At 39.4% G+C, this 25,007-nt stretch overlaps 1 protein-coding gene across 8 annotated transcripts in view; it reads right to left on the minus strand.

Annotated features, from left to right (window-relative positions):
* Window positions 1–20,745: 20,745 nt before the first annotated feature.
* Window positions 20,746–25,007, minus strand: part of HTR1F (5-hydroxytryptamine receptor 1F) — a 95,442-nt gene continuing 91,180 nt past the window's right edge. For all 8 annotated transcript variants that reach the window (XM_081952208.1, XM_081952202.1, XM_081952203.1 and 5 more), the window contains one exon: window positions 20,746–23,106. In XM_081952208.1, the coding sequence (XP_081808334.1) occupies window positions 21,954–23,069 (1,116 nt within the window). In that variant the 5' untranslated portion in view covers window positions 23,070–23,106 and the 3' untranslated portion in view covers window positions 20,746–21,953. The remainder of the gene's footprint in view (window positions 23,107–25,007) is intronic.

Genomic DNA, 25,007 nt, shown 5'->3' on the forward strand with positions numbered 1-25,007 from the left:
CTCCTTTCCCCACAACCCCACTCCCTTCTAGCAGTGATGATGTTACCTAGTTTGGTAATGAAATGTCTATAAGAAAACCACCAAGCTCAGAAAGCAGCAAGGATCCCATTATCCCCCACCTCCTCTTTCTCCCTTTCATTCTCCTTTTTATCTTTTCTGCTCCTTCCCCCCCCCCCCCCCTTCTAGCACTTCACCAGCTCAGGCGCGACCGGAGAATTTTCTCCTCTCAGAAATGTCTTCAGTGGAGCAGTGAGGAGCTGAGGAAACTTCTCCGGTTGCGCCCGAGCTGGTGAAGGGCAGGCAAGCGCCGTCCCATCACCAGGGAAACAATGAGTGAGGTGAATCGCGTGGTTGCTCAGATCACACGGGTGCAGCCCGACTGGAGAAGTTTCTCTTCTCAGAAATGTCTTCTCGGGCTGCGCCTGTGTGATCTGAGCAACCACGTGATTCACCTCAATCACTGTTTCTCTGGCGACGGGACGGCGCTTCTCGCGCGCGTTAGTTCAAAAGGAGGTTTTAACCTCCGAAATCCCCACCGCCCACCTGGAATCCCAAAAGGCCCACTAGTGGGCGGTAGGGACCAGGTTGACGACCCATGGTTTAGCCCATTAAGGAGAGCGAGTGCAGCATCCTAGAACGGCAATTGTCTGTGATGTCATTTCCTTTGCAGCTTCCTCTGGAAAGCCAGCCATGATATTTGCCCTCCAGGGAACCAATGGGGAAGCACCTGATGGATTTGGGGCAATGTGCCAGGATTGTAGACAGGGTAGAAAAGAGGAGAGCTTGGGAGAGGGAAGGGAGAGGGCAGGGATGATGGGCATGGGAGTAGGGGGAAGAAAGATCCCTCTCAATGGCTCCCTGTCAGTCAAACGCTTTGGGGCAAAGTGCCAGGATCATAGGCAAGCGGGAATGAGGAGCACATGGAAGGGGAAAGGGAGGGGGCAGGGATAATGGGCATGGGAGTAGGGGGAAGGAAGGCCCCTCTCAATAGCTCCCTGTCAGACAAATGCTTTGATGTCTATAAATACCCGGGGAACACTGGGTTATCAGCTAGTATAATATATTAGAAGATCAACACTTGCAACAAAGAATCATGGAAAAGAAGTTAGCTGTGAAGATTAAGATTGCTTGTGGAATTATTATAGCCACAAGGTATCTGTCTTAATTGTCTTACATTTAAAATATCCTGTTTTCAAATTTCTTTTCATAAGGAGTTAGTTTTAACTACTAAAAATTCTCCTACGTCCTCTCTTTGCACTTCTCCATCTCCTTGCCACTGGATGTCCTTAGATTAGGGCTGTCAAACTCTTGGCCCATAGGTCACATGGTCACGTGCTGGTCATGCCCACATGAAGGGGGAAAAAGTCCCTATATGTCATGTTACACCACCATGATGACATGAGTTTGACACCCCTGCCTTAGATGATGATACAAAAAGCAAGCAGCTTGGTCCCTCAGGGAGCAATCTGACCAGAGTGCTGAGCAAAGGAAAACAGTAGTCTACAGACAACAAGACTGTTTTAATACACTCTACTTGGCCTTAAAGAACCTTTGGAATTAACATTGGTTGCTAATTGGCTTCTGAGTCCAATTTACAGTGATATTTTTTCGTGGCTTGCATATGGATATCTTCAAACCTGTTCCGGATGCCGATGCAACTGGTATGGTGCAACAGGGCCGGGTGTCCACCACATGCACGGGTGCAGAGCGCATGCATACTTACAGCCCACAATGCTCCGTGACGCTCCAACTGCTCAGCGGAGCATTGTGCAGGCGCCGTATGCTCCGTGCACGTAAGCCCCGATCGGCTCAAATACAGGTAAGGAGGCTGGGCGAGCGGGCCCTCGGACCGCCGTACCGGAACAGTACCGGATGTTCCCAGTAGGCACCGGGGTGTACCAGTTGTATCCCGCCACTGCTTCAAACCCAACAGTTTGAACCAAATAAGATCTATCTGAGAGAAACTAATGCAAATGCGATTTTTTTCAGTTCATGGGGCTGAGGTGAGATTGTATTGTGTTTCTGTTGCATGCTGAATTGTTCAACAGCCTTCCAATGGAGATTATTGGCCTTTCTTTTACCAATCAGCTCTTCCAGATTTTCATAATGCTGTTATCTAGTGAAAACCCTGCTAGTGCAAACTCATCAGTATAAACACTTATGGAAAAGGGAGAGGACTAACGAGTACTGATGCAGAAATGAAAGCTAGCTTCCTAAGAAACATCGACACCATCTTCACTTCTGAGAGCTCTCTTTATCCTTATTAAGGATAAAGATCAAAACGGAGATACCAATGAATTAAGAAGCTTGATATTACCTAAATACTTCATAAATTCCCCAACAATAAGCCTTGCATGTTGTGCATTAAAAGTTCATTTAAAAAACAATCTGGATCGTTTTAGCTTTTAGAAAGCTATGCCTGTGTTTTCAGCTATATTTTATTGGTCTGCCTTCGGTGCCATAGTAAGCAACCCTTCTGTCAGTCAGTTTATGGCTAATTATAGAGACTAAATTATGTCTTTTCTATTTTAACCAATTTTCCTGCTTCATCTATTGTGCATAGCTCTGTGTGGGTGGAAATAGCACATGGAAGAAGCTAAGCACATGGAATGGATAATTCTATGAACTGTTGCTTTATTTATATACAATAACACCATTTTTTTTTTCAAATTTTCTCCTTTCAAAACAATACTGTAATAATTTGTCAGTAGATTTCAAAATTTTAATTTCAAATCGGGAAATAAATAGCAAGAAAAATGAAGGTAACCTGAACATATTTTAATAGAAACATTAGCTGACACAATTTATTAATTGGCAAAAAAAGCCACACCATTGTTTTGTTCTTGTCATTTTGTGGTTGATGGCATTAATGTCACATAATGTCCTAACCTGGATGCCAAGAATAAACAAAATATTGCCTAAAAGCAATCATGGAAATAAAAAGCTGCAGTCAAGGTGAGGATACTACTGGATAAGCATTTTTATTTCAATCAACTAATCTTCTTGTTACTGGCTGTGGTCCTTCAGGCTGTACTGTATTATGTGATTAGTTGTACATAAGAGGTATGAATAAATTAATTACATATTTAAGCTGCTGCTGCTTTCTAAAATCAAAGAATTCAGTACAAATAGTTCTGAGTCGAGGATATTCTCATGATATTATTATTTTTGCTTTGTTTTCTTGATTCAATACTCCACATTTCTTCCTCATTTCTTCTTGCTTTGTTCCAATCGTTGGAAATGTGTTCTCAGGATAGATTAGTAGAAACAAACATTTCTCCACTGGCCTAAACAAGCAAGAACTCAAAATTAGCATGTACTGGAAACACTGCAAAAGACAAAGAAAATGCGATTGGACAGTGCAGACATGAAACACATTTCACAGGGATTGGGACAGAAACGAAGAACTTGGGATGATTCAGGATGATTTTGAGAAAGATTTTGAACTTAATTCAAATTCAAAGTACATCATACTTGTACAATCTATTCCCAAAATTAATTTATTTCCTGGTTGTTTATTTATTTCATTTGTACTGTAAGCACAGTTTGTAAAACACACTACTTTAAGTTGTGTGTTGCTTTGAAGACTTTGAGCATTCCTAAAAGCAGCTCTCTGGTTAAATGATGGAGTAAAAGTAAAGTTTCCTTTGACTCAAACTTGACTCCTGGCAATTCAGTGGACACAGTGATATAATTTTCTTGGCAATTGTATAGATGTGATTTGACACTGCCAGCAAGTTGTTTGACTTCCACTCTAGGATTTATCTCATCTAACAGCTCATCAGGTTTGCCACTGCTTCACCTTCTCAAGGCAAGCAAAGTCAGCTAGGCACTGCCACTGCTAAAGCTATCATGGGACAAGAACTAATTAAAAATCACAGCACAATCCTCTTTTAAAAACCAGTAATATTTAAGGAGGAAGATTCTCTTATGCTTTGGGGTCAGAACTCACACAGGTAATTTGAGATTATGCTACGGTATGGATGCCCAATAAATTGGCTGTCATAAAATGGAATTGCTCATTTATAAATTGCTGTTATTATAGCAGCCTGAAAAACTTTTCACCACTGCTTCGAAGTCTCCCACAATATTTTAAATTAAACATATGTCATTTCCTCCTACCTTCATATATATTTGTTTTCGTAGATTTTCACGGGTGTAGGTATGCTGGTTTTGTTGTATTCGGGTCTTTTCCCGTGTAAGGTTGAGATTGTCTTTGCAACGTTTCGGCAGGATCTCACCTGCCATCCTCAAGCTGTGGGCTAAAAAAAAAAATACTTTTTTTTTTGAGCCCACAGCTTGAGGATGGCAGGTGAGATCCTGCCGAAACATTGCAAAGACAATCTCAACCTTACACGGCAAAAGACCCGAATACAACAAAACCAGCATATCTATATCTATATCTATATCTATATCTATATCTATATCTATATCTATATCTATCTATCTATCTATCTATCTATCTATCTATCTATCTATCTATCTATCTATCTATCTATCCCTCATCTACAATGTTTTCTAAGAAAATAAAGATAATGCCTATAAAACCTATATGCAACAATTTATCTTGGAATTAAAGTTTATTGTGGATGATGAACAATCACTTTACAGCTTTCCAATTTAATATTTTAAAATTTGAAATGATTTTGGAAGATGCCAGGTGGACTTAAATGGAATTCAAATTGGCAAACTGAATTAAGAAAATGAAAACAATATTGATTTAAGGTAAATGCATCAAGAACAGAATGCTTAACATGCAATCAAAGTAAGATAGGACATTTTTAGTTAAAAAAAAAGTTTTTTCTAAGGAGAAACAAATCTTCTAATACACCATACCTACATACATATGTACATTCATATGCAAGATATTTGTAATCTCTTTCCCCCATTTGAATGTTGTTAAGTTCTTACATTAAAACCAACATATAAAATATTGTCAATTTGCAGAAGATATAGCTATTCCTGGTTTTGCTATTCATATCGACTTGCCTTATTATATAACTATTAATAGTGAGGACCTGTGAAAAACAAAACAAACCACGAGTGTGGTGAAATAATGGGAATCTTGGTATGATCTTGTGAGGTTCTTTGTTTTCCAAAGACTGGGCATGCCATAGCAAAACAACTCTGTTCATTGTAACACACATCTTTCCCAACAGGCTATTGCTCTGAATAAACTGCACTCTTCTAGGATTTGCAAGATAATGTGGCCACGTCTTTCATATCCAGTCCCTTCATACTTTTTCTTTTAATACTCAGTTCAAACTAAAGTTTCAAAGTCTTTAAAGTAATATACAGCATTTGTCTCTTTTTTTCTCCAAATGTTCTTGCATTGGTGAGATACTATTTCATAAGGTGACCAACCGTCCTCCTTTAGGGAGGACAGTCCTTCTTTTGTAAGTTCTGTCCTCCCTCGAAAAGTGTCCTCCTACATGTCCTCCTTTTTGATATTTGAAGGCTAATCTGTTGCGCGTTATGTGACGTATTTTATTAAACAGTTTTTAATGGTGTTTTTTTTTACTTCATCGCAAGTATATTGAACAGATATTGAATCTTGTGTTGAATTTTTATCTAAAGAAATTCTAGACATTAAAATAGACGACAATAGTCTCTTTGAAGAAATTAGAAGACTGAATGTATATTTAAATTCTGAAAAATTAATACAATGGGAAAATCAACATGTTGAAATTGATAAAAGATGGGTGGATATTTTCAGCCATTTCAAAAATGAACATATTCCATGTGAACATTTATTTATACTTGTTCGATTTACGTTGTGCTGCCCTGGAACTAATGCAGCAGTTGAAAGAGTTTTTTTCAATTGCCAATGATTTTTCGACAAGTGAGAAATCGAGATTGAATGTTGATACTCTAGCTGCAGCACTTGCCGTTAAATTCAATATGAAGGATATTTCTTGTTCAGATATTTCCAATATATTGTTAGAAGATGATACATTGACAAAAAATATTAATTCAATGGAAAAGTACTCATTTAAATAATAATTAACAGGCATGTAAGCATAATTACAATATAAAATGTTGCAAATGTTTTATTATGCATATATCATATTTTAGTGTATTATTGTTGCAATGAATAAAATATTTCTTTTATTTACAATATATTTTTTCCAATTTATTTGTCCTCCTTTTCATTGTAAAAAAGTTGGTCACCTTAGCATTTTGGACAATAGAACGTGTTTTGTCCTCCTTTTCATTGTAAAAAAGTTGGTCACCTTATATTTCAGTGTAATTGTTCCTTTTACTTGCTTGCTGAGCTTCAGGCAAATCTCCAAGCTCCAGGCAGGGCTCCCATCAGGACATGCTATTCACTACAGCTTCTGGTCTGGCAATTCAGTGAAAGTCCTCTTGCTTGCTTCAAATAGCGGTCAGTCCACAGACCTGACCTCCACTTCCTCTCATTTGTATGCCATTTGTTGTCACCTTTCCCTGTACACACACCCTTTTCCCCACTCTGTCTTAGCATTTCCTTTTATATGTATAAAAGACTGGGTGGGACGAGGCTTCCTCTGGACATCAACTTGCCCTTGAAATTACCAGGCATGGCTCCATTGGCTAAACAGCTGGAACGATGGCTTGGATGCCTGTGAGTACAGTTCTGAGGGAATGGATGACTGCCTGAGGAAGAAGGGTGTAGGTGTGGAGATGAAGCTTGTCTACATGACTGCAGCTACTTTCGAAAAGAGCTTTACTCCTCCACAGATCTAGATATGTTGCTGCTGCAGTGTTCAAAATTACTAGTTAGAATGTGCCCAGGGTATCCTGGTAATCAAGTCTCAAAGAAAAAACACAAAACATCTGGAAAGTCCTGTATTCACAAAAAACAAAACAAAATAAAGCTCTCTGCTCAGATGATTGTATACATGCATTTCATATTCCATACCATTTACTGTGAATCTTGTTATTTTTCATTGTTTGTACTTTGGTTGTCTTTCTGCCCCGCCATCTCCTAAACTTTAGAAGCAACAGAAATCTCTTTAGCTCCAACTTATATACCCATAAAGACATCCTTTTCCTTGCTAGATTCGCCTTCTCATTTCGCAGTGTCTTTTGATACATTTGTCTGCAAAACAGTTCTGAACGTTAGCTTTGGGAGGGAATTTCCTGGCTGCAAAAACATCATTCCTCTGTTGTATTTAAAACCTTTTTTTAATATATGTCTGTGCATGGCCTTCATGAGCTCTGTTTTCAGCTGCAATGGCCTCCTGCAGCCCTCTGCCAGTGAAAATGGGGCTTGGGAGTAATGCATGGTGGCTGCGCATGGGCCTCCTGAGCTCCATTTCTCTGGTAGAGGCAACGCAGGCTGGTCCTTCACTGTTTTCAGGGCAGCACTGAGGGCCAGATATAATAAGCACCTTGCAGGCCAGATCTGACCTGCGGGACTTCAGTTTGACACCCTGTTTTAGATGCAGAAAAAGCTGGTAAGCAAATGAGCAGTGGTGAGAGAGGCAAAGAAAATGATTCACACAATATATCTTGCTAATGGCAAATCAAAGGTGAAGGGCACTGGCCAACACATCTAAATTCAGAACATAAAAACAAAGCTGATTTAAGATCTGAGACAGATGTGTCAATTCAGAAGTGAGAATGAGACACAATCTGCAAAGCTAGAGTGAGAAAAGAATCAAGCAGGAACATAGGAATCAGCAGGGATTAGGTACATGTAAAATATGTAGCAGGAAGCCTAAATAAACTGTTAAACTAATTTATGCCCAGGAGGAATAAGTTGTTGCTGTTTGTCTAAGGCAGGGGTCCCCAAACCCCTATTTACAACCTATTTACAACTGGGCTGCGGGCTAGCACACATGCACACATGCAGCTTGGCTCGGGTGAGTGGTGGACCGCCGCTCATATGCCTGCCTGCATATGTGTATGCATGTGCATGCTGGTCTATAGCTTGCATGGCTCAGTTCCCTTCTCCCCCACCAGCCAGACTGCCAAGCCCCAGAGTTTGGGGAGTGCTGGTGTAAGGGTTGAATCCATGTGCAAATATTTCACTAGAGCAATTATTCTGTATAATTTTTGTATTATCCTCATGGACTTTCTCTTTTTCACCTGTGTAGAAGAAATTATTTAGTAATCTTTCAGTAGTTGCTTGAATCAGAGTTGGATGTTTAAAATTTTTAATTTGGATGATCACAATAGAGTTTACAATGACCTTCAGCAGTCTGCAAAAGCCCTAGCACATATTATGAATAGCATGACCATTTGCCATGTTGATTAGGATGATGATAATTGTAGTTCAACCTATTCTTACTTTATTGTCTTAAATGCCACATTATACTATAATTCCACTTTACCCAACCTGGGTACTTTTTTAGGAATGTGTGAACTTCAACATTGAGTAAGTCCTCAGCCATTGGTGAGTTTTCTTGAAATTGGCCCATCTATCTGGAAAACATTGAGATGTGGAAAGCTACTATAATTAAATAATCCAGGATTTTCAAATGCTTTCTATTGTGCAAGGTTATCCTCATCAATGGATATCTTATATTTCAATAGAAATTTTGTAAGTACTCATTTTATTTTCTACTCCCAAAATCCTAACATCACCTTATTTCTGTTAAATCCAAGTATGTTATGTTATATGATATGATATATGATATGATATGATATGATATATGATATGATATATGATATGATATTTTATATTATAATCCCAAGTAGAGTTAACAAAATAACATCTTGTTATTTTGAAGCTAACTTTCTCAACATGAACTGGCCCAGTTACTTTGATCAGTAGATATCTTCAGTTCTTTTATGAGACAATTAGATAACAAACAAGAGATTAAGACTTTTATTTAAAAAAAGGTTTATTATACAATTATATGCAAAATAAACTGAATGTTCTCATCCTAAATACTATGATTTCTGGTTTGTGTCATTTTGGAATGATATTACTCAATATTCTTAATAGTTTTAACCTTGGAATTTCATTTTAGTCCTAAAATTCTTTGTACTTATCAATAATGTTCTCTGCCTAAACACAAAATTGTTCACTTTACTCTTCCCTGTTTTCACCTCACCATGGTTAGCTATTATTAACACTTTCTTGACTCTTTAATTGTTTTACGGCTTAACTCTTATTTTATTACTTGTTTTATTACTTTACTGTCTTTTCTCTTTCCATCTTCTCTTTTTCCTCAGCTTAGCTCCATTCAGGTTTTTCACGAAAGTCTCTGTATCTCAACTGGTGGCTCTCAATAAAATCACATAGCTCACCTGCTCATGGTGCAATTTCCCTCTCTTAGCCTCCATCCTTTTGTAAATATCTTTTATGGTAATTTTGGGGTGAATGTACAAAGCACTTTTGCCAGCTTTCTTTTTTTATCTCAGTCCTTGTGGTATCTATTCAGCTTCTTTACACATTATGCTTTCTCTGATTCCAGCAGCTATCGCCATCATCATCCTTGACTTTGCATAATAACAGATTTGGGAAGGACAGGGCTATTTCATATCAATATCACTTAGACTTACATACTGCTTCACAATGCTTCACAGCTCTCACTAAATGGTTTACAGAGTCAGCCTATTTCCCCCAATAATGTGGGTCCTTATTTTACCAGCCTTGGAAGGATGGAAGGCTCAGTCAATCTTGAGCCAGTCAGGATTAAACTCCTGGCAGTGAGCTGAATTAGCCTGCAATACTGCATTCTAACCACTGTGCCACTGTTGCTCCTCCTCATCTTCTCTTGTTTTGCTTCTCTCTCAGTTTTACTTGAAACATATGAAGCTTTCAGTCTGCTGGATTGCTGACATCCACATCTTCAACAGCAATCTTTTTTCCTTGCCTTACTACTTCATCTTCACTCTCTTTGGGATAACTTATCTTCCCCCCTCCCGCCCCCGACCACTGCCAGTAAGCCATTTTGCTGTTGTCATGGATTGCCTGCAGTCTGTTGTCAACCCAGTGACTAATTCCTATCTGTTCCTATTTAATACTTCTCAGCTTCATTTTCCCATTCCAGAATGGTAGCTTTCTACATGCCATAGAAAAATTCTTCTGGCGAGAGACATTAACAAGTAGCAGATAGAGAATTTTATGTCATTGCAGGAAAGGCCCTTTTGAAGGTGTCTGCCTCTGAGAAACTCAGATGTTTGTGTGAGAGGACTTTCTTGTATGTAGTTCTCAACTAAGGAATGAATTCCCAATATTAGCTGGGCCCCAACTTTCCCAGGAAGACAAACCACATAATGGAGAGAGTAATGGAGAGAGTAAGCTGGAATGAATGGCAAAAAGAATTCTGAATTAACAGATTGGAATCAGAGTCCAGTAAGAATTGTTGCTCAGGAAATAGTGGTGTTCTAAGTCTTATTTGTTCTCTAAAAATCTAGGAAAAGTTAGATAACACTGCACTAAGTTTTATTTTATTTTGGCCTCTGTGTGCTAAAGATTTGGTTTATTTTGTCTCTGATATTTATTTATCCCATTTCTGGGCCATCAAACTCCTTGAAAACTTCAAAAGATTACAGATAAAAAGGAAAAAAATACAGTATATGTAATAGGAAATAGTCACTGTTATTTATATGTTGTTTCTATGCAGTGTATTTTTGAATCAAATTGAGATAGCTTGTTTTTATAATATTAGTGAATCCATGCATTATATGATATGGTCAGAATCTTATTAACTATATATTTTTAAGATTCTTCAGAAGGACTCCTCTGATTTTAGCAGCACTGTAAGAGAAGGAGTAGAATAGTCCGGGGGGTGGGAGTCAAAAGAGGAATTAACCTAGAATCTCCAAGTTGCCAGAAGTGGACTAAATCCAACCTCTCTTAAATTCTGTTAACCCTTATCTAATACCCCAAAAAGTGCTGTTAGTTGACTAGATTCCTGTGCATATACATGAACAATACTGTAAATCAGTTTAATTGGAATTTAACATATGACTCTGGCTTTCACATCTGACAGCACTTATTTAAATCTTATCCATCATTTATTATTTTCTTGTGACTACTTATGTTATAAAGTAAGTTTTTCATGTTATATTTATCTATTTTTATATAGTGATTATTTTTAAAAGTAGCATTTTAGGAGTTTGGTTTAATTTCTCAAAGAAGAGGGGTTATGTTTTCTCTAGTAACATGCCTTAAAATGCCAAAGGCTAAGAGGTGGCACTATACAATACTCCCCCCTCCCTTTTCCCATAACGCAAACTGTCTCACCCATTCTTGGTAAGTGAATGATGTCATGAAGACATCCTGCAGAAGGATACGTAGTAACAATAACTATGAAATGTTACAATTGTGCTTTGAGTTAATTTTGCTAAGAAGTAAGTTGATTCTGTGTCTAAGGATAACAGGTAAGAAAAAGCAGCAGAAATGGAGGTAATTAGATCTTTTAAATGTGTTTCTTTCACTAAAATATTAATATAGTTTTTCAGTGGGCTCTTTAAAGCTCTTTTATTCTAACAGTAATAGGAGACAAAATCTTTTTTGAATTTAAATATGGTATTTTTCAGAGCTAAAGGTTAACAAAGGACCACTATTGATCACTGGATGGTGAATGATTTATAATGACTTATAAAAACAGAAGGGACACTGATTGTATCTACTTCTTATAGAAAAAAACCCCCAAAATTGACATTGTTACTTGCATTGATCGAGTTTGAATATTATAAAACTTAATTCAATAATAAATTAGAATAAAAGTCTTTATGTTTTCTTGCAGATAAATAAATTCGTTATATGTTTAAAGTAGGAAAATCTTCCATCATGTTGCAGAATTTGTTTCAGTGTTTTGTACAAAATTCGTCTAGACTAATAACACCCCGTGTTGTTCATTACAGCTAGCTTATCTTTTCCTCATTAATTCAGTATATAATGTTTGTTTGAAAAGTAGAAGCAGCACAGGGAAATTGAAAAATGGAAAACATAGATTTCCCATAGATTTCCCAAGGCCTGAAAACAATACAAAGTTGATTGCAACATCACACCTAGTATTGTGCAGGGTATTTTTTCCTAAATAATAAAATTATCTGGCATTTTTAGCTTATTTTAAACTCCTTGTTAAATGATAATTTGCCCTTGGGAATAATTTGATATTTTTCTTCTCCAATAGGAGTGTTTTAGGAAAATTCTTGCACTGATCAAGCATGATGATAATCAAATACCACTGAAAAGTGTAACAGAATTTTCCTACTATATCAATTCAGCCCAAATTAGGATTTCCCCACTTTGAATGGGAAATTATATTTATTTCAGCTCTATTGGCATTTTCCTATCTTTGAATTTATAAATTAATTCATTCATGCCTATATCTCTTAGCAGCCATATAGATTCAACAGAGAAATGAAAGATATGTCGTGTGTTTGAATCCTGAGTGGATCTCTCTGTTTTCCTTTTTGAATTAATGAATAGATTAAGCCTAAGTATTCCCATGGCTCTTCAAATTTACCGGTAGTTGAAGTCTGCTTATCAAGTTAGGAAGGTTGTATTTATCACTAGATTCAAACTTCAAACTCCTTCCTTATTTTCTGTGCAGATGGTCATGTTGACATTTATGCCACAAAAAGCTCCTAGAAAAATAAGCTCTCATGAGAAATAAAATGACTGCAAAATAAGTTTTGGAATATGAATTGTATTAAATAGAGGTTACATAAAAAACTTCTCAATACCTTAGAATAGGAGTCATTGTATTATACAATACAATAGCAGAGTTGGAAGGGACCTTGGAGGTCTTCTAGTCCAACTCCCTGCCTAGGCAGAAAACTGTTCTGTAGGGAGAATGAGGCAGGCAGGAACTGAGGCAAGGCAGGTGGAAGCTAACACAACCTTTATTAACAGTTTAACAAGGCAAAATGTAAGGCAAACCTCGACCCGGCAAACAGCAACATTTGACAGCTAACAGCCCTTTTATACCAGAGCTGTCAGACGCTGAACCAATAGAATGGCTGCATTCTCCCGCCAGCTGGCTGCTCATGTCTTAACCAATCAGGAGCTGGCAATGATAGTCAATGGCGTCGTAGCCTCGAGGACTTAACACCCGTCTCTTCCCAGTTAGCACATGCGTAGTCAGCCAAGTATGCCGGCCGGCGTCAGCTCCACCCCGATCGTCTTAGTTCAGGGGCAGTGGCCAAAGGAGGAGAAGCCGCCGCAGGACTCTCAGGAAAGCCTGGTGACAAGAACACATTGGTGGGGGGTGTTGCATGCGACTTTTTTTGCGCTGGAGCAGCCTCTGTCGATATTAGTTCCCTGGGGCAGGATTGGGCCTGCACCCAGTTCCGGTCTGCTGCGCTGGTGGCTCGCCGTCTGAGCTGCTTGATGTGTTGGCACCACATTTGCCCGTCACTGAGCTGGACCCTATAAGAGTAGGGTCCAGTGAGTTGCGTGATTTCTCCGGGAAGCCAATTGGTTTGGCCTCATAGTTTTGGGCGTAGACTGGGTCTCCCACATTAAAGGCCCATGTGGAGTGGCCTGCGAGGGGGCTTTTCTCTGCTGCATAACCTGGGTGTAGTCGGTCCAGGGTTGTCCGGAGCCGATGACCCATAAGCCGTTCTGCGGGACTTTGCTTAGTGATTGAACACAGGGCTGTATGCTGTGCCAGGATGCATTGGGACAGTTTGTTGTGCCAATTCCCTGGCCCCAGGTGGCCCAATGCCTCCTTAACTGACCAGACGGTTCATTCTGCCAGGTCATTTCTGGCCTGGTGGAACAGGGCCATCGGGCGTGTTGTATGCCATGCTGGTCTAAAAACATCTGGAAGGGTGCCAATGTGGACTGGGGCCCATTGTCAGTCACCACCACATTGGGCAACCCATGGGTCATGAATAGCCTCCCAAACAACCTAATTACGGCCTCTGAAGTGGTGGAGGGCATGAGTGTCAGCTCCACCCATTTCGAGTAGGCATCTATGAGGACCAAGAAGTTCTGCTCTAAAAATGGGCTGGCAAAGTCCAAATGGACTCATGCCCATGGAGCCCGGGGCATGTCTCATTCCCCGATGGGCACAGAAGGGGGAGCCGGTCTAGTTTGCTAGCACTGCTGGCAGGTGGCTACCCAGCTTTCTATTTCCTGGTCAATCTTTGGCCACCACACGTAGCTTCGGCCCAAAGCCTTCATGCGCACAATGCCCAGGTGAGCAGTGTGCAGGCAACTTAAAATTGGCGACCTAAGCTTTGGGGGAGCTACCACCCTATTGCCCCATAACAGGCACCCGTTAAGAATGGACAGCTCATGCTGCCGTATATAATAGGGGTGAAACTCAGGATCTACTGGCCGCTTTGGCCACCCCTTGCACACCCTGTCCAAAACTTAGGCCAGTATGGGGTCTGTGGCAGAGAGCCTGGCAATATCCCGGGCGGATACTGGCATGGCCAACTCTTCCATTAAGACGACTGAAACTGCAGGAGCAGGGTCCAAAACAGGCACTGGCAGAGGGCAGCGACTGAGGGCATCAGCGTGCCCCAAGTTTTTTCCTGGTCTATATTGCAGCTGATAATTATATGCCACTAGAAAGACTGTCCATCTGGACATCCTTGGAGACAAAATCTGAGGAGTCTGGCGATCCCCCGCCAGAAGACCCAAGAGGGGTTTATCGTCGGTCACTGTGAAAAAAAGACCATAAACATAATCGTGAAACCGCTTTACCCCTGCTACAGCAGCTAGGGCCTCTTTATCCAGCTGATTGTAATTTCTTTCAGCTGCTGAGAGAATGCACGAATAATAGGCAATTGGGGCTTCTGAGCCATTAGGTAGATTGTGACTCAGAACGGCCCAATGCCATAAGGTGATGCATCGCACGCCAATGGTAGGCGGTCACTGTATTGCACTAATAAAGACTTGGATGTAAGGATATCCTTAACTGCTCTAAAGGCTTGGGCTTCTTTAGACCTCCAATGCCAGGGCATCTTGGAGTCCAGGAGCCTATGAAGAGGCTCTGCCAAAGATGCCTTATGGGGTAAAAAATGGAATAAAAATTAAGCAGCCCCAGAAAGGCTTGCAGCTCAGCCTTAGAAGAGGGCGTGGGGCTTTCTTAATTGCCTCTACCTTGGCTGGAGTAGGGTGGATGCCTTTGGAATCAACTAGATACCCCAAAAATTCTACACTGGGAACCCCTATCCTACATTTTTCTTGTTTGAGCTTCAGCCCCGTTTGGTGGAAACAGGTCAGGACTGCTCTTAATTTATCAACGAGCTCAGCTTGATCCAAAGCAGAGATAAGCACATCGTCGAAATAGGGTACCACCCCTGGCAGCCTCTGGAGCATCCAGAGCATTAGGCTCTGGAAAATACCTGGGGCTACACTAACCCCAAATTGCAAGCATTTACATTTGAAAGCTCCCCGGTGCATTACAATGGTTTGAGCCATGGCAGTGGCTTCATCTACTGGAAGCTGCTGGTACGCTTGTGCCAAGTCTAACTTGGCAAAAATGTTTCTTTGGCCTAAGGAATGGAGCAGATGTTGAACCACTGGCACTGGGTAAGGCAACCCTTTATTAATTGTGTATTTAAAATCCCCGCAAATTCTAATACTACCATCCTGCTTAATAGGTATTACTATGGAGGTCTCCCAGGGGGAGTGGTCTACTGCTTCGAGCATTCCTTGTGTTATTAATTTATCTAAATCTAAATCTACCTTGGGGTGAAGAGCAAAAGGCACTCTCCTTGGTTTTAGACATATTGGCGCTACCTGGGGATCCAAGTTAAAAGAAATGGGGGTGCCATTATATTTACCAAGCTTGTTGTCAAATACATCTGCGAACTCACTGGCCAGCGCGGCAAAGGAATCTGGAACAACAGAGTGGATGTTGCCGGAGATGTTGAGCCCCAATGCAGAGAACCAGTCAAGCCCCAGGTGGCTGGGCAGAAGGCCATCTACAATGATGAGGGGAAGAGGCCCCCGGAAGTTATTGCTGGCTATGGTGAATGTGCCGCAACCCACAATGGGTATTGGCTGCCCTTGATAGTCTCTGAGGTGAAGTGCCCAGCCTGACCAAAGCTCAACTGTCTGAGTTGAGCTTTGGTCAGGCTGGGCACTATCCGTTTGATAGAAGCCCAAGAGACCAAAGTTTTGGAAGAGCCAGTGACCACTTCCATCTAGCAGGGCTCTCCCTCTATGTGCACGGTCAGGTATATCTTATGGGTAGGCTTAGTCAGGGAAGCATGGCTGATAGCCCATTCAGGGTGCTGCTGGTCATCTGCGATGGCAAAGCAGTCGTCGCGGTGTTTGGGAAGTTTTTTTGTGAATTGTTTAGACAAGGCGCGTTCCTGAGGTGGGTCAGAGATTGGCATGGCCACTCTGCAGATTTTGGCTAAATGTCCTTTCCTGTCACACCGACGGCATATTGCCGCTTTGAACCTGCAGACTGACCTTGCATGATTCCCACCACAACTCAGGCAGCCCGCCTGAGGTAAAAAATCAGCCTGAGTAATTTTTTTCTGGTGGCCAGTTTGAGGCGGCTAATCTCTTCTTCCTTGTCAGAGAAGTCTTCTTTATCATCTTCTTCATGATGCACAACAAGGCCCCTGCTGGCATGGGTGGCTGGTGGCAGAAATCTCTGAATTTCTGCGGTGGATTTGTCCGACATTTCATATGCCGTGGCTTCATCCACGGCTGCCTGAAGGCTCAGCTTTTTTCGTGCCAGCAAGCGTCGCTGTAGTCTGAGGTCTTTGATACCACAGACCAGCTGTTCTAACAGGGCATCGTCCAGTACAGGAAAGTCACAGTGCAGGGCCGCTGTTCTGAGGGAAGCCATGTAGTCGCTTACAGATTCCCCTTCTCTCTGGGTTCTCTGCCTAAAAGCATAACGTCTGGCTATGCGCGAGGGAGTTGGAGAGTAATGATTTTTAAGTTTCTCCAAAAGAGTCTCCCAAGGCATCGAATGGACGGATTGAGGGGCTGCTAAAGCCCTAGCTGTTCCAAACATCTCGTGGCCACATGCGCTGAGAAAATATCCTCTTTTACGGTCGCTGGACAAACCGGTGAAGTTGTTTGCCTCCAGGAAGCACTCGAACCGCTCAAGGTAGGCATCCCATGTTTCAGTGGCCAGGCTGAATGCCGGTAGACTAGCCATCCTTAGAAGGACGTAAGGCAAACCTCGACCCGGCAAACAGCAACATTTGACAGCTGACAGCTGATCGTCTTAGTTCAGGGGCAGTGGCCAAAGGAGGAGAAGCTGGTGGAGAGTCCTGTGGAACATCAGGAGACTGTGCAGCTGAGTCGGTGGGAAACTTGACCTCTGCAGGACTGACCGGATTCTCAGGTAAGCCTGGTGACAAGAACACATCTTTCCAGAGTCTCCACATCCTTTTTACATCGTGGCGACCAGAACTGAATGCAGTATTCCAAGTGTGGCCTTACCAAGGCATTATAAAGTGGTATTAACACTTTACGTGATCTTGATTCTATCCCTCTGTTTATGCAGTCTAGAAATGTGTTGGCTTTTTGGCAGCTGCTGCACACTGCTGGCTCATATTTAAATGGTTGTCCACTAGAACTCCAAGATCCCTCTCACAGTTACTATTATTGAGCAAGGTACCACCTATACTATACCTGTGCATTTCGTTTTTGTTGCCTAAATGTAGAACCTTACTCTTTTCACCATTGAATTTCATTTTATTAGATAGTGCCCAATGTTCAAGTTTGTCAAGATCCTTCTGTATCTTTAGCCTATCTTCTGGAGTGTTGGCTATTCCTGCCAGCTTGGTGTCATCTGCAAATTTGATGAGTTCCCCATTTATTCCCTCATCCAAATCATTGATGAAGATGTTGAAGAGTACTGGGCCTAAAACAGAGCTCCATTGAGGACTACACGTTGAGTGCGGTTGGTCAGCCAGTTACGAATCCAACAGATGCTGATGCCGTCTAACCCACATTCTTCTACTTTACAGTAGAACCTCATCTTTCATTCCTTAATTATTATCTACAAATATATCCATTTTTATGAACCTGAGCCACTGCATATTGGCATTAGTTTCAATCACTTCATTCCCAGCAGTAACTTCCTTTTTCCCTTAATTTTGGTTCTGCTTGCTTGGGTTTTTAAAATTATTACAGTGTAATGCTCCCCCCCCCATTTCATAACTATTATGAAAATGGGCCAAATTAATCAATTATTGGATCAGTGATTAGGAATTGAAAACTTTCAGTTTGGACAAATTTAATTTGAGGGTAATGATGCAATGTAAGAAATCCTTCCTTTAACATATAATTTTACGGTTCTTTGGTGTGCTATTCTCCCCTTGAAAAAGCAAATTTATGACAGTATTTGAAGTAGGAAAATTAAGTTCCACCCAACTTCCCTTCTCCCTTAACTGATTTAAACTTTATAGCTGCTGTATCTGGAAAAAGAGATATTTACTTCTAGCAAAATGTTTTGAGTCAACTACACATTTAACATATTTAGGAATATTAATGAAATTGCAGTTTCTTCAGTTAAAATGTTTTGACAGTACAGTGGTACCTTGGTACTAAGTTGCTTTGAAACACATTACATTTGGTACTCAACACATTTTGACATAAAATTTTTGTCCGGGTACTCATCGTTTGTTTGGTACTCAATGCACAAGCCAAAACCTGCTGATGTCAGCTGCCTTGTGATTCACTACATTATTCCTTATGGGGAAAAAATTGTTTAGTAATCATTTTTGGTTAACGATGAGTACCGAGGAACACTTTAGTTTATAACTATGTTTCGCAACAAAAGGAATAGGGAAATAGATGATCATAACAATTGCTCTTAATTATAGTTATGTTATTCTCTCTCCTGTCTCAGTCTAGTTATGTGTGCTAAAATTCAATGATACTATGTAATTATTACTCAGAATTCAAATTAGGACATTTAGGGAGATGATGGAGGGATGACTGAGTGACTGGCTGTCTGGCCGGCTGTCTGGCTGGCTGGCTAGATAGCTAGACAGCTAGCTAGCTAGCTAGCTAGCTAGATGATAGATAGATAGATGATAGATAGATAGATAGATAGCTAGATAGATAGCTAGATAGATAGATAGATAGATAGATATGATAGCTAGATAGCTAGATACTGGTAGCTAGATGTTTAAGGACACTTCTTCAGCAGTTCAAATATCAGGTGACATTAGAAAGGCATTAAAAATAACAATGCATTTTACAGACTCATAGTTAAGGATGTGTCATATTCCTAAACAAAAAATGTGATCCAAATATAAACTATGAAAGGAGAGAAACTTGAAAACCAGATTGAAGTGAATTTGGTGGTTTTAGTCCAGGCATGAAGTATCAAAGAGCTATAGCAAATATATAGAAGCAAGTAAAGAAGGTAAAAGATAAAGGTCAAACAGGTCCGTAATACTTACTTCTGGCTGAATATGCATTAAAATGCATTAAGTCTAGGAAAGAAGCACAGGTTAACAATGTTTGAAATAAACTAGTGAGACTTCCTAAACACAGTAGATCACAAAAATTCAGCCTCATGAAGGTTGCTTATAGAAATGGAAATTAAAGATAATAGAGTTGGTAGATATAATATGTAAAGATCCTTAAAATAGGACAATAGAATTGCTTTGCAATTTGCAAAATTCTCTTATTAAAAGTTTTCAACAAACAGATGCTACAGTGGGGCATTCTATTACATTTTTTGTAAATGGCATTTAGTTGGCATTTTTCTACACCTAACTATTTGGGAAAACAAAAGTGGGCTGACTTTAAAGTTGGTTTATTGATTAGGGAAGGGATGAGTAGCTCAGTTCCAAGTATTGTCTTCCATCCCTAAATATCCCTTTTCTCCTACATCTAAGACAATTGTTGCTTTTTAACACTAATTCCATTTTAGTTGTTAAAGGAAGGTGAGTGCAATGATGCTGAATGATTGAACCAAAATTTCAGATTCTATTAATAGCTAAATAATGGCAACAACAATAATATAAATAAAACAAATAAACAATTCACTTTGAGAAGAAAGTTACTATGGGGTAGGGAATCATGGTCACCAATCCATGTGCTTCTTACCAGGGGGAAAAATACTTGCTTACTAGGGTAATTTTATAGGTTTCCTTTCAGTGTGCTAAAATAAATTCTATAAAGTCTAATTTGCCTCATGAGCCAAATCAGATGACCTCCTCACAAATGTTCTTGTAGTCTTTTGAATCTGTGTTTTAGGCAAAGCTAAAGTAAGGTTTCAACTAAAGTACTTAGGTAAATACCTTCCTCAAAAATGTGTGATTTTTTTAAAAAAACAGCTTCAACTTTTCAATTACTATACTAGATAATTATTCGTTTAACATTCTTAGTATATTTTATTTGATGAACTATTATTAATAGTTTGTCAGTGTCCTGAATTTTTTTTAACTGTGCCATTATCTCATTGTAACCTGTTTAATTTTTCCTCATGATTCTGCAGTTCTGACTTTATTGATTTATTTATTAAGGCCACCTAATTCCCAAAAGACTATGAACAGCTTCCAATATTTTCAAGCCATAAGTTTAAAACATAGCTAAAACCACATGACTGTCTTGACTAATACAGTATTCTCAACACTCAAAAATTTGTATTTATTGCTTTAGTTATTTTTCTTAGCTTTGGCAATTACTGACTGTATGACAACTTCTTCCAATACTCACTCATTCTCTCTCTCTCTCTCTCTCTCTCTCTCTCTCTCTCTCTCTCTCTCTCTCTCTCTCTCTCTCTCTCTCTCTCTCTCTCTCTCTCTCTCTCTCTCTCTCTCTCTCTCTCTCTCTCTCTCTCTCTCTCACCATGTCATATGCCCAACTTAAAGAAAATGTAGTAATAGGAATAGACCATACTGATACATATATTTTAATAAGAGCTGAAAGCTGACCAAAGCCCCAGGAAACAATATTGCACCATTTGTGATGAAATGAAAAGTGCCCTTGGTTAAAGGAGATAAGCTTTGCATGATTTGTCCCTGGTGATATTACTGGCTGAAGCCTTGTGATAAAAGGGCTATTGGCTGTGGCTTTGGGAAAGACAGGGAAATTCTAAAGTGGTGTTCCATAATCTCCCCCTGAGCTAGACTAGGCTGAGGAATATATTTAAAGAATTCACTTCCTTAAGGAAAGTGACCTTTTGTTATCCAGGGCCACCACACAAGGAAGTGCTATTGACAAACTGTTACTTTTAAAAAATATCTATTATTTCCCGTATTTTCTACTTATGTTATAGTTTAAGTCATTCCACCATTAAAAAAATAAAATAAATTTGTCATATAGGAGTTTTAAATAGTATCGCAATCCTTAGGTTACTGAGTAATTTTATGTTAGTTACATTGAAAAAGAATTCTGTATCTTCTTGGTTTTAAATACGATCCTAGAGAACGGATTACCATGTCCCCTTAGGGTGCACCTTCCATGGTCAGATGTGTGCTCTTGTACTCACTGAAGAGCTGAATGTTCCCATTCTCACAAATATTCATACAGTTCTCTGTGTACCCAATAATTATAACCGTTTACTCATTTGAATCAACTTTTGTAGTTTCTTTTCTTCCCAATATACACTTTAACACGTGAAAACATTCATTATGATATATTAATGATACAAAACAGATATTTAATAATTGGCTTCTTTCTTAAACAGAGTGTACATTGTTATAAGTTAAATATGTAAACAATTAGAGCTACTCCACAAATAATTGAACTGAATTTGTTGTATATGTGTAGATTCTCATCTTATTTCTGGCACCAGAACTTAATCAATCCAGCTTGATTTAAATTTCTGGGAAGCTTTCTGGAAAGACTTGAGGCTAAGTTGTTGTACATTATATATATGTTTCAAATACTGCTGCAGTGCTAAGTTATGGCATAAAATCAGGACTATGAATCATATGTAATATACAACTCCTACAAAAGCTTCTGGAACCTTATTTTACCCTTTGATTTGGTAAATTCTCAATGCAAAGTTCCATAACGGGTAGATCGGTGAATTTGATTTTCAAATCCCCCCCCCTCTCAAAAATCAGATTTAAATCAACCAATGACTAAAAGCTCTCTTTTTTTTTTTTCAGAGAGAGCTCTTGCACTGAATAAGTTTCTGGAATGCTTTCTTAAAATCTTCATTAAAGATCGTGTAAATCAGTGGGTTAACCAGAGAATTGATATAGCCCAACCATGTCAGAAAATTAGACATTTCTTCTGAAATTTGACATCTTTCACAGGTATTAACAACCACCTCTTTTACAAAGAAAGGCAGCCAGCAAATCACAAAAGCACCCAAAATCAAACCAAGGGTAGTTGCTGCTTTTCTCTCTCTTGTAGTAGAAATGCGTTGCCTTTTCCATCCTTTTTCATTCTTAGATTCCGAATCAGGACTTCTCAGTGAAAATCGAATTCTCTCCAAATCTCCCGAAGGGTTGGACCTTTTATCTTTTGTACATGATGCGGTTGAAGAAAGCCGGCAGCTTTTCTCATTTGCTTCCAAGAGGTCTTGCCCATTGGCTTCCTCTTTAAGAACCCGACTCATACTCCTTCTATGAAAAGTCTTGGCTGCTTTGTATATTTTGTAGTAAAGAATCAGAATTAATGCCAGTGGGATATAAAATGCTCCAAATGTAGAATATATGGTGAAAGCAATGTGGTCATGCTTAATGATGCATTCATCCTCTTTGCTGGCTGCTTGATGTCTCCAAAACAATGGTGGCATTGAAATGAAGATGGAAATAATCCAGACAATAGCAATCATAAAGCCAGCATGTTTAGGTGTTCGCTTCCTGGCATATTCCACAGCATCAGTGATTGCTCTGTAGCGATCTAAAGCAATGGCCGAGAGGTGCAGGATGGAACAAGTGCAGCAGGTGATGTCAACACTAAGCCAAATATCACACATCACCCCACCCATGATCCAGGTTTCTTTGACAATGTAGACAATGCTGAAAGGCATGACGAGGATGGCCACAAGGAAATCAGTGACTGCCAAAGAGCATATTAAATAGTTCGCAGGGTGATGGAGTTTCCTTGTCACAATTATTGCAGTCATCACTAGAGAGTTGATAACCGTTGTCATTACTGCTAGAACAGAAAGTGTAATAGAAACTAGAATCTTGGAAGTTACTTTTTTAAATGATTCTGTATCATTTTGTTCTAGTGTATAATTTTGTTCAGTAAAGTTTAGGAAATCCATTATTTCCTTGAAGGTTGTCTTTGCCTAATGAAGATACCTGCAGGGAAATAGTTTAGAAAGAAAAAGCAACAATTAAAACTCCCAATTTTATATAGTTTCAAGTATTATGCAATATACAATGTTTTTTTTAAAGAGACTACTGGACTTTCTTGTTTTTCTTTGAAGATGTTTCGCTTCTCATCCAAAAAGTATCTTTCTTCAGCTCCCAGAAGCTGAAGAAGCTTCTTGGATGAGAAGTGAAATGTTTTCAAAGAAAAACAAGAAAGTCCAGTTGTCTCTTAAAAAAGCACCTTTGGGACAACCATGACATGGATGACTGGGAATCTCCATAGTCATTTTTTTTGAAACTTTCTTCCCAAACTTTTCTGTCACTCTTTGAATAGAGTGTATTTGAGATTCTTATAGAAAAAAGGAATCAAATACGTTTTTCATGAAATTGAAGTTAACTTTACCTAAGACTAGTACAGCTACATACATGTTATATCTATCTCACTATTCAATTTCAGGATTAGCAACATTGCAAAGTAAAGAAAGGCAGGGGAAAAATAGCAAGCCAAATAAATTAGAGAATTGATATAATTAGAAGAACAGCTTCTTGGCATCTCCCCATATGTAGACATCCCTTGTTTCCATAACATCCATATAGCATTTGATATTCCATACAATGCATGTAGAATGAAGTTCAAGATTATTTAAAGCAAAACAGGTGTGATATTAAATCTGTCTCTGCATTTTCTTCTTCTAAATAATAACAGGGATCAGAATAGGGCAGGTGGCACAAGTGTAGTACCTGTCAACCCTAAAGCTGAGCTGACTGGAGCTATATTGGAACTTCAGTGTTACCACACTGGAGGTGAAGGACAGGGATGGGGGATTAGAGATTGAGGGGTTTGTGTAGCCAAAATAAAACACTTTCTCTTGAAAACCAAGGACATTCTTAAACCTGCACTGTAGAAGAAGGCGAGAGGTCTCCAGATGACCAGACAGCATCTTGATTGGACCATGTGAATGATTGTTTGGGATTTGGGAAAAACTTTCTCTTTTAACTAGGTGAAAACCGCAGGAATCTTTAGAGTCGGTTTTCACCAGATATGTGCCAATATGATATTTCCAATAAAGCTATCCTTTGAGGAAATTGCCTGCCTCAGAGTTTTGCTTGCTATTGATCTATTACTTGGAATTCTGACAGTACCATTGAACCCTTCCTCCCTGCTACTGTCATTCTCAACTGTAATTCTCAAAACTGGTATTAGTACAAAAAATAAGTACAAAACACATAAATACAGGTATTAGATACAGTACTGATAACGTGCATGATTCACAGTTAAGAAAAGAAAAAAGAAAAGAAAAGAAAAGGAAGCCAATCTCAAGCCGCTGTTAGTATTTTCCTCAAAGCCAAATTTATTTCGAAAGTGTTTTGAATAGCATTTTGTTCTCAAGGAATAGTCTTTAAAGATGAGAGTAATTTTATGCTAATGCAATTTGACATTTTACCACCCCTAGTTCTCAAGGGTAGATTCAGAAAAATCTTCTTTACTGAAAAATCCTGCCCTTTCAGTCTGAATGCTATTGAGTCATAGCCTCGTATCCTAATATATTGTGATTTCTACAGAGATTCCCTTAAGACTCCGAGCACTTTTCTTTAGCTATTTCCCTGGCAGTCAGCTGAGTTCTACGTTTGTCACCAACTGTCAGACAAGAACTGAAGAACAATAGTTATCATAGCCAAATTCACATTGATAGCCTACAGGACTAAATCACTCTTAATAGCAGATTAAGCCATGAAATATCTTATTCACCTATATTTTATTGGCTGTAATAATAGAATCTCATGCTTATGCTTCATCTTCTCTTCCCCTTATAAGCCACTGAGTCAGGAAGAGTCTGATTCTTCCTAATACTATTTCCATGCTCCCTAAAAGCTACTCCATGGCCCCC

Source organism: Natrix helvetica (assembly GCF_964273705.1).
Source record: "Natrix helvetica genome assembly, chromosome: 4".
In the NCBI taxonomy this organism is placed as follows: domain Eukaryota; kingdom Metazoa; phylum Chordata; class Lepidosauria; order Squamata; family Natricidae; genus Natrix; species Natrix helvetica.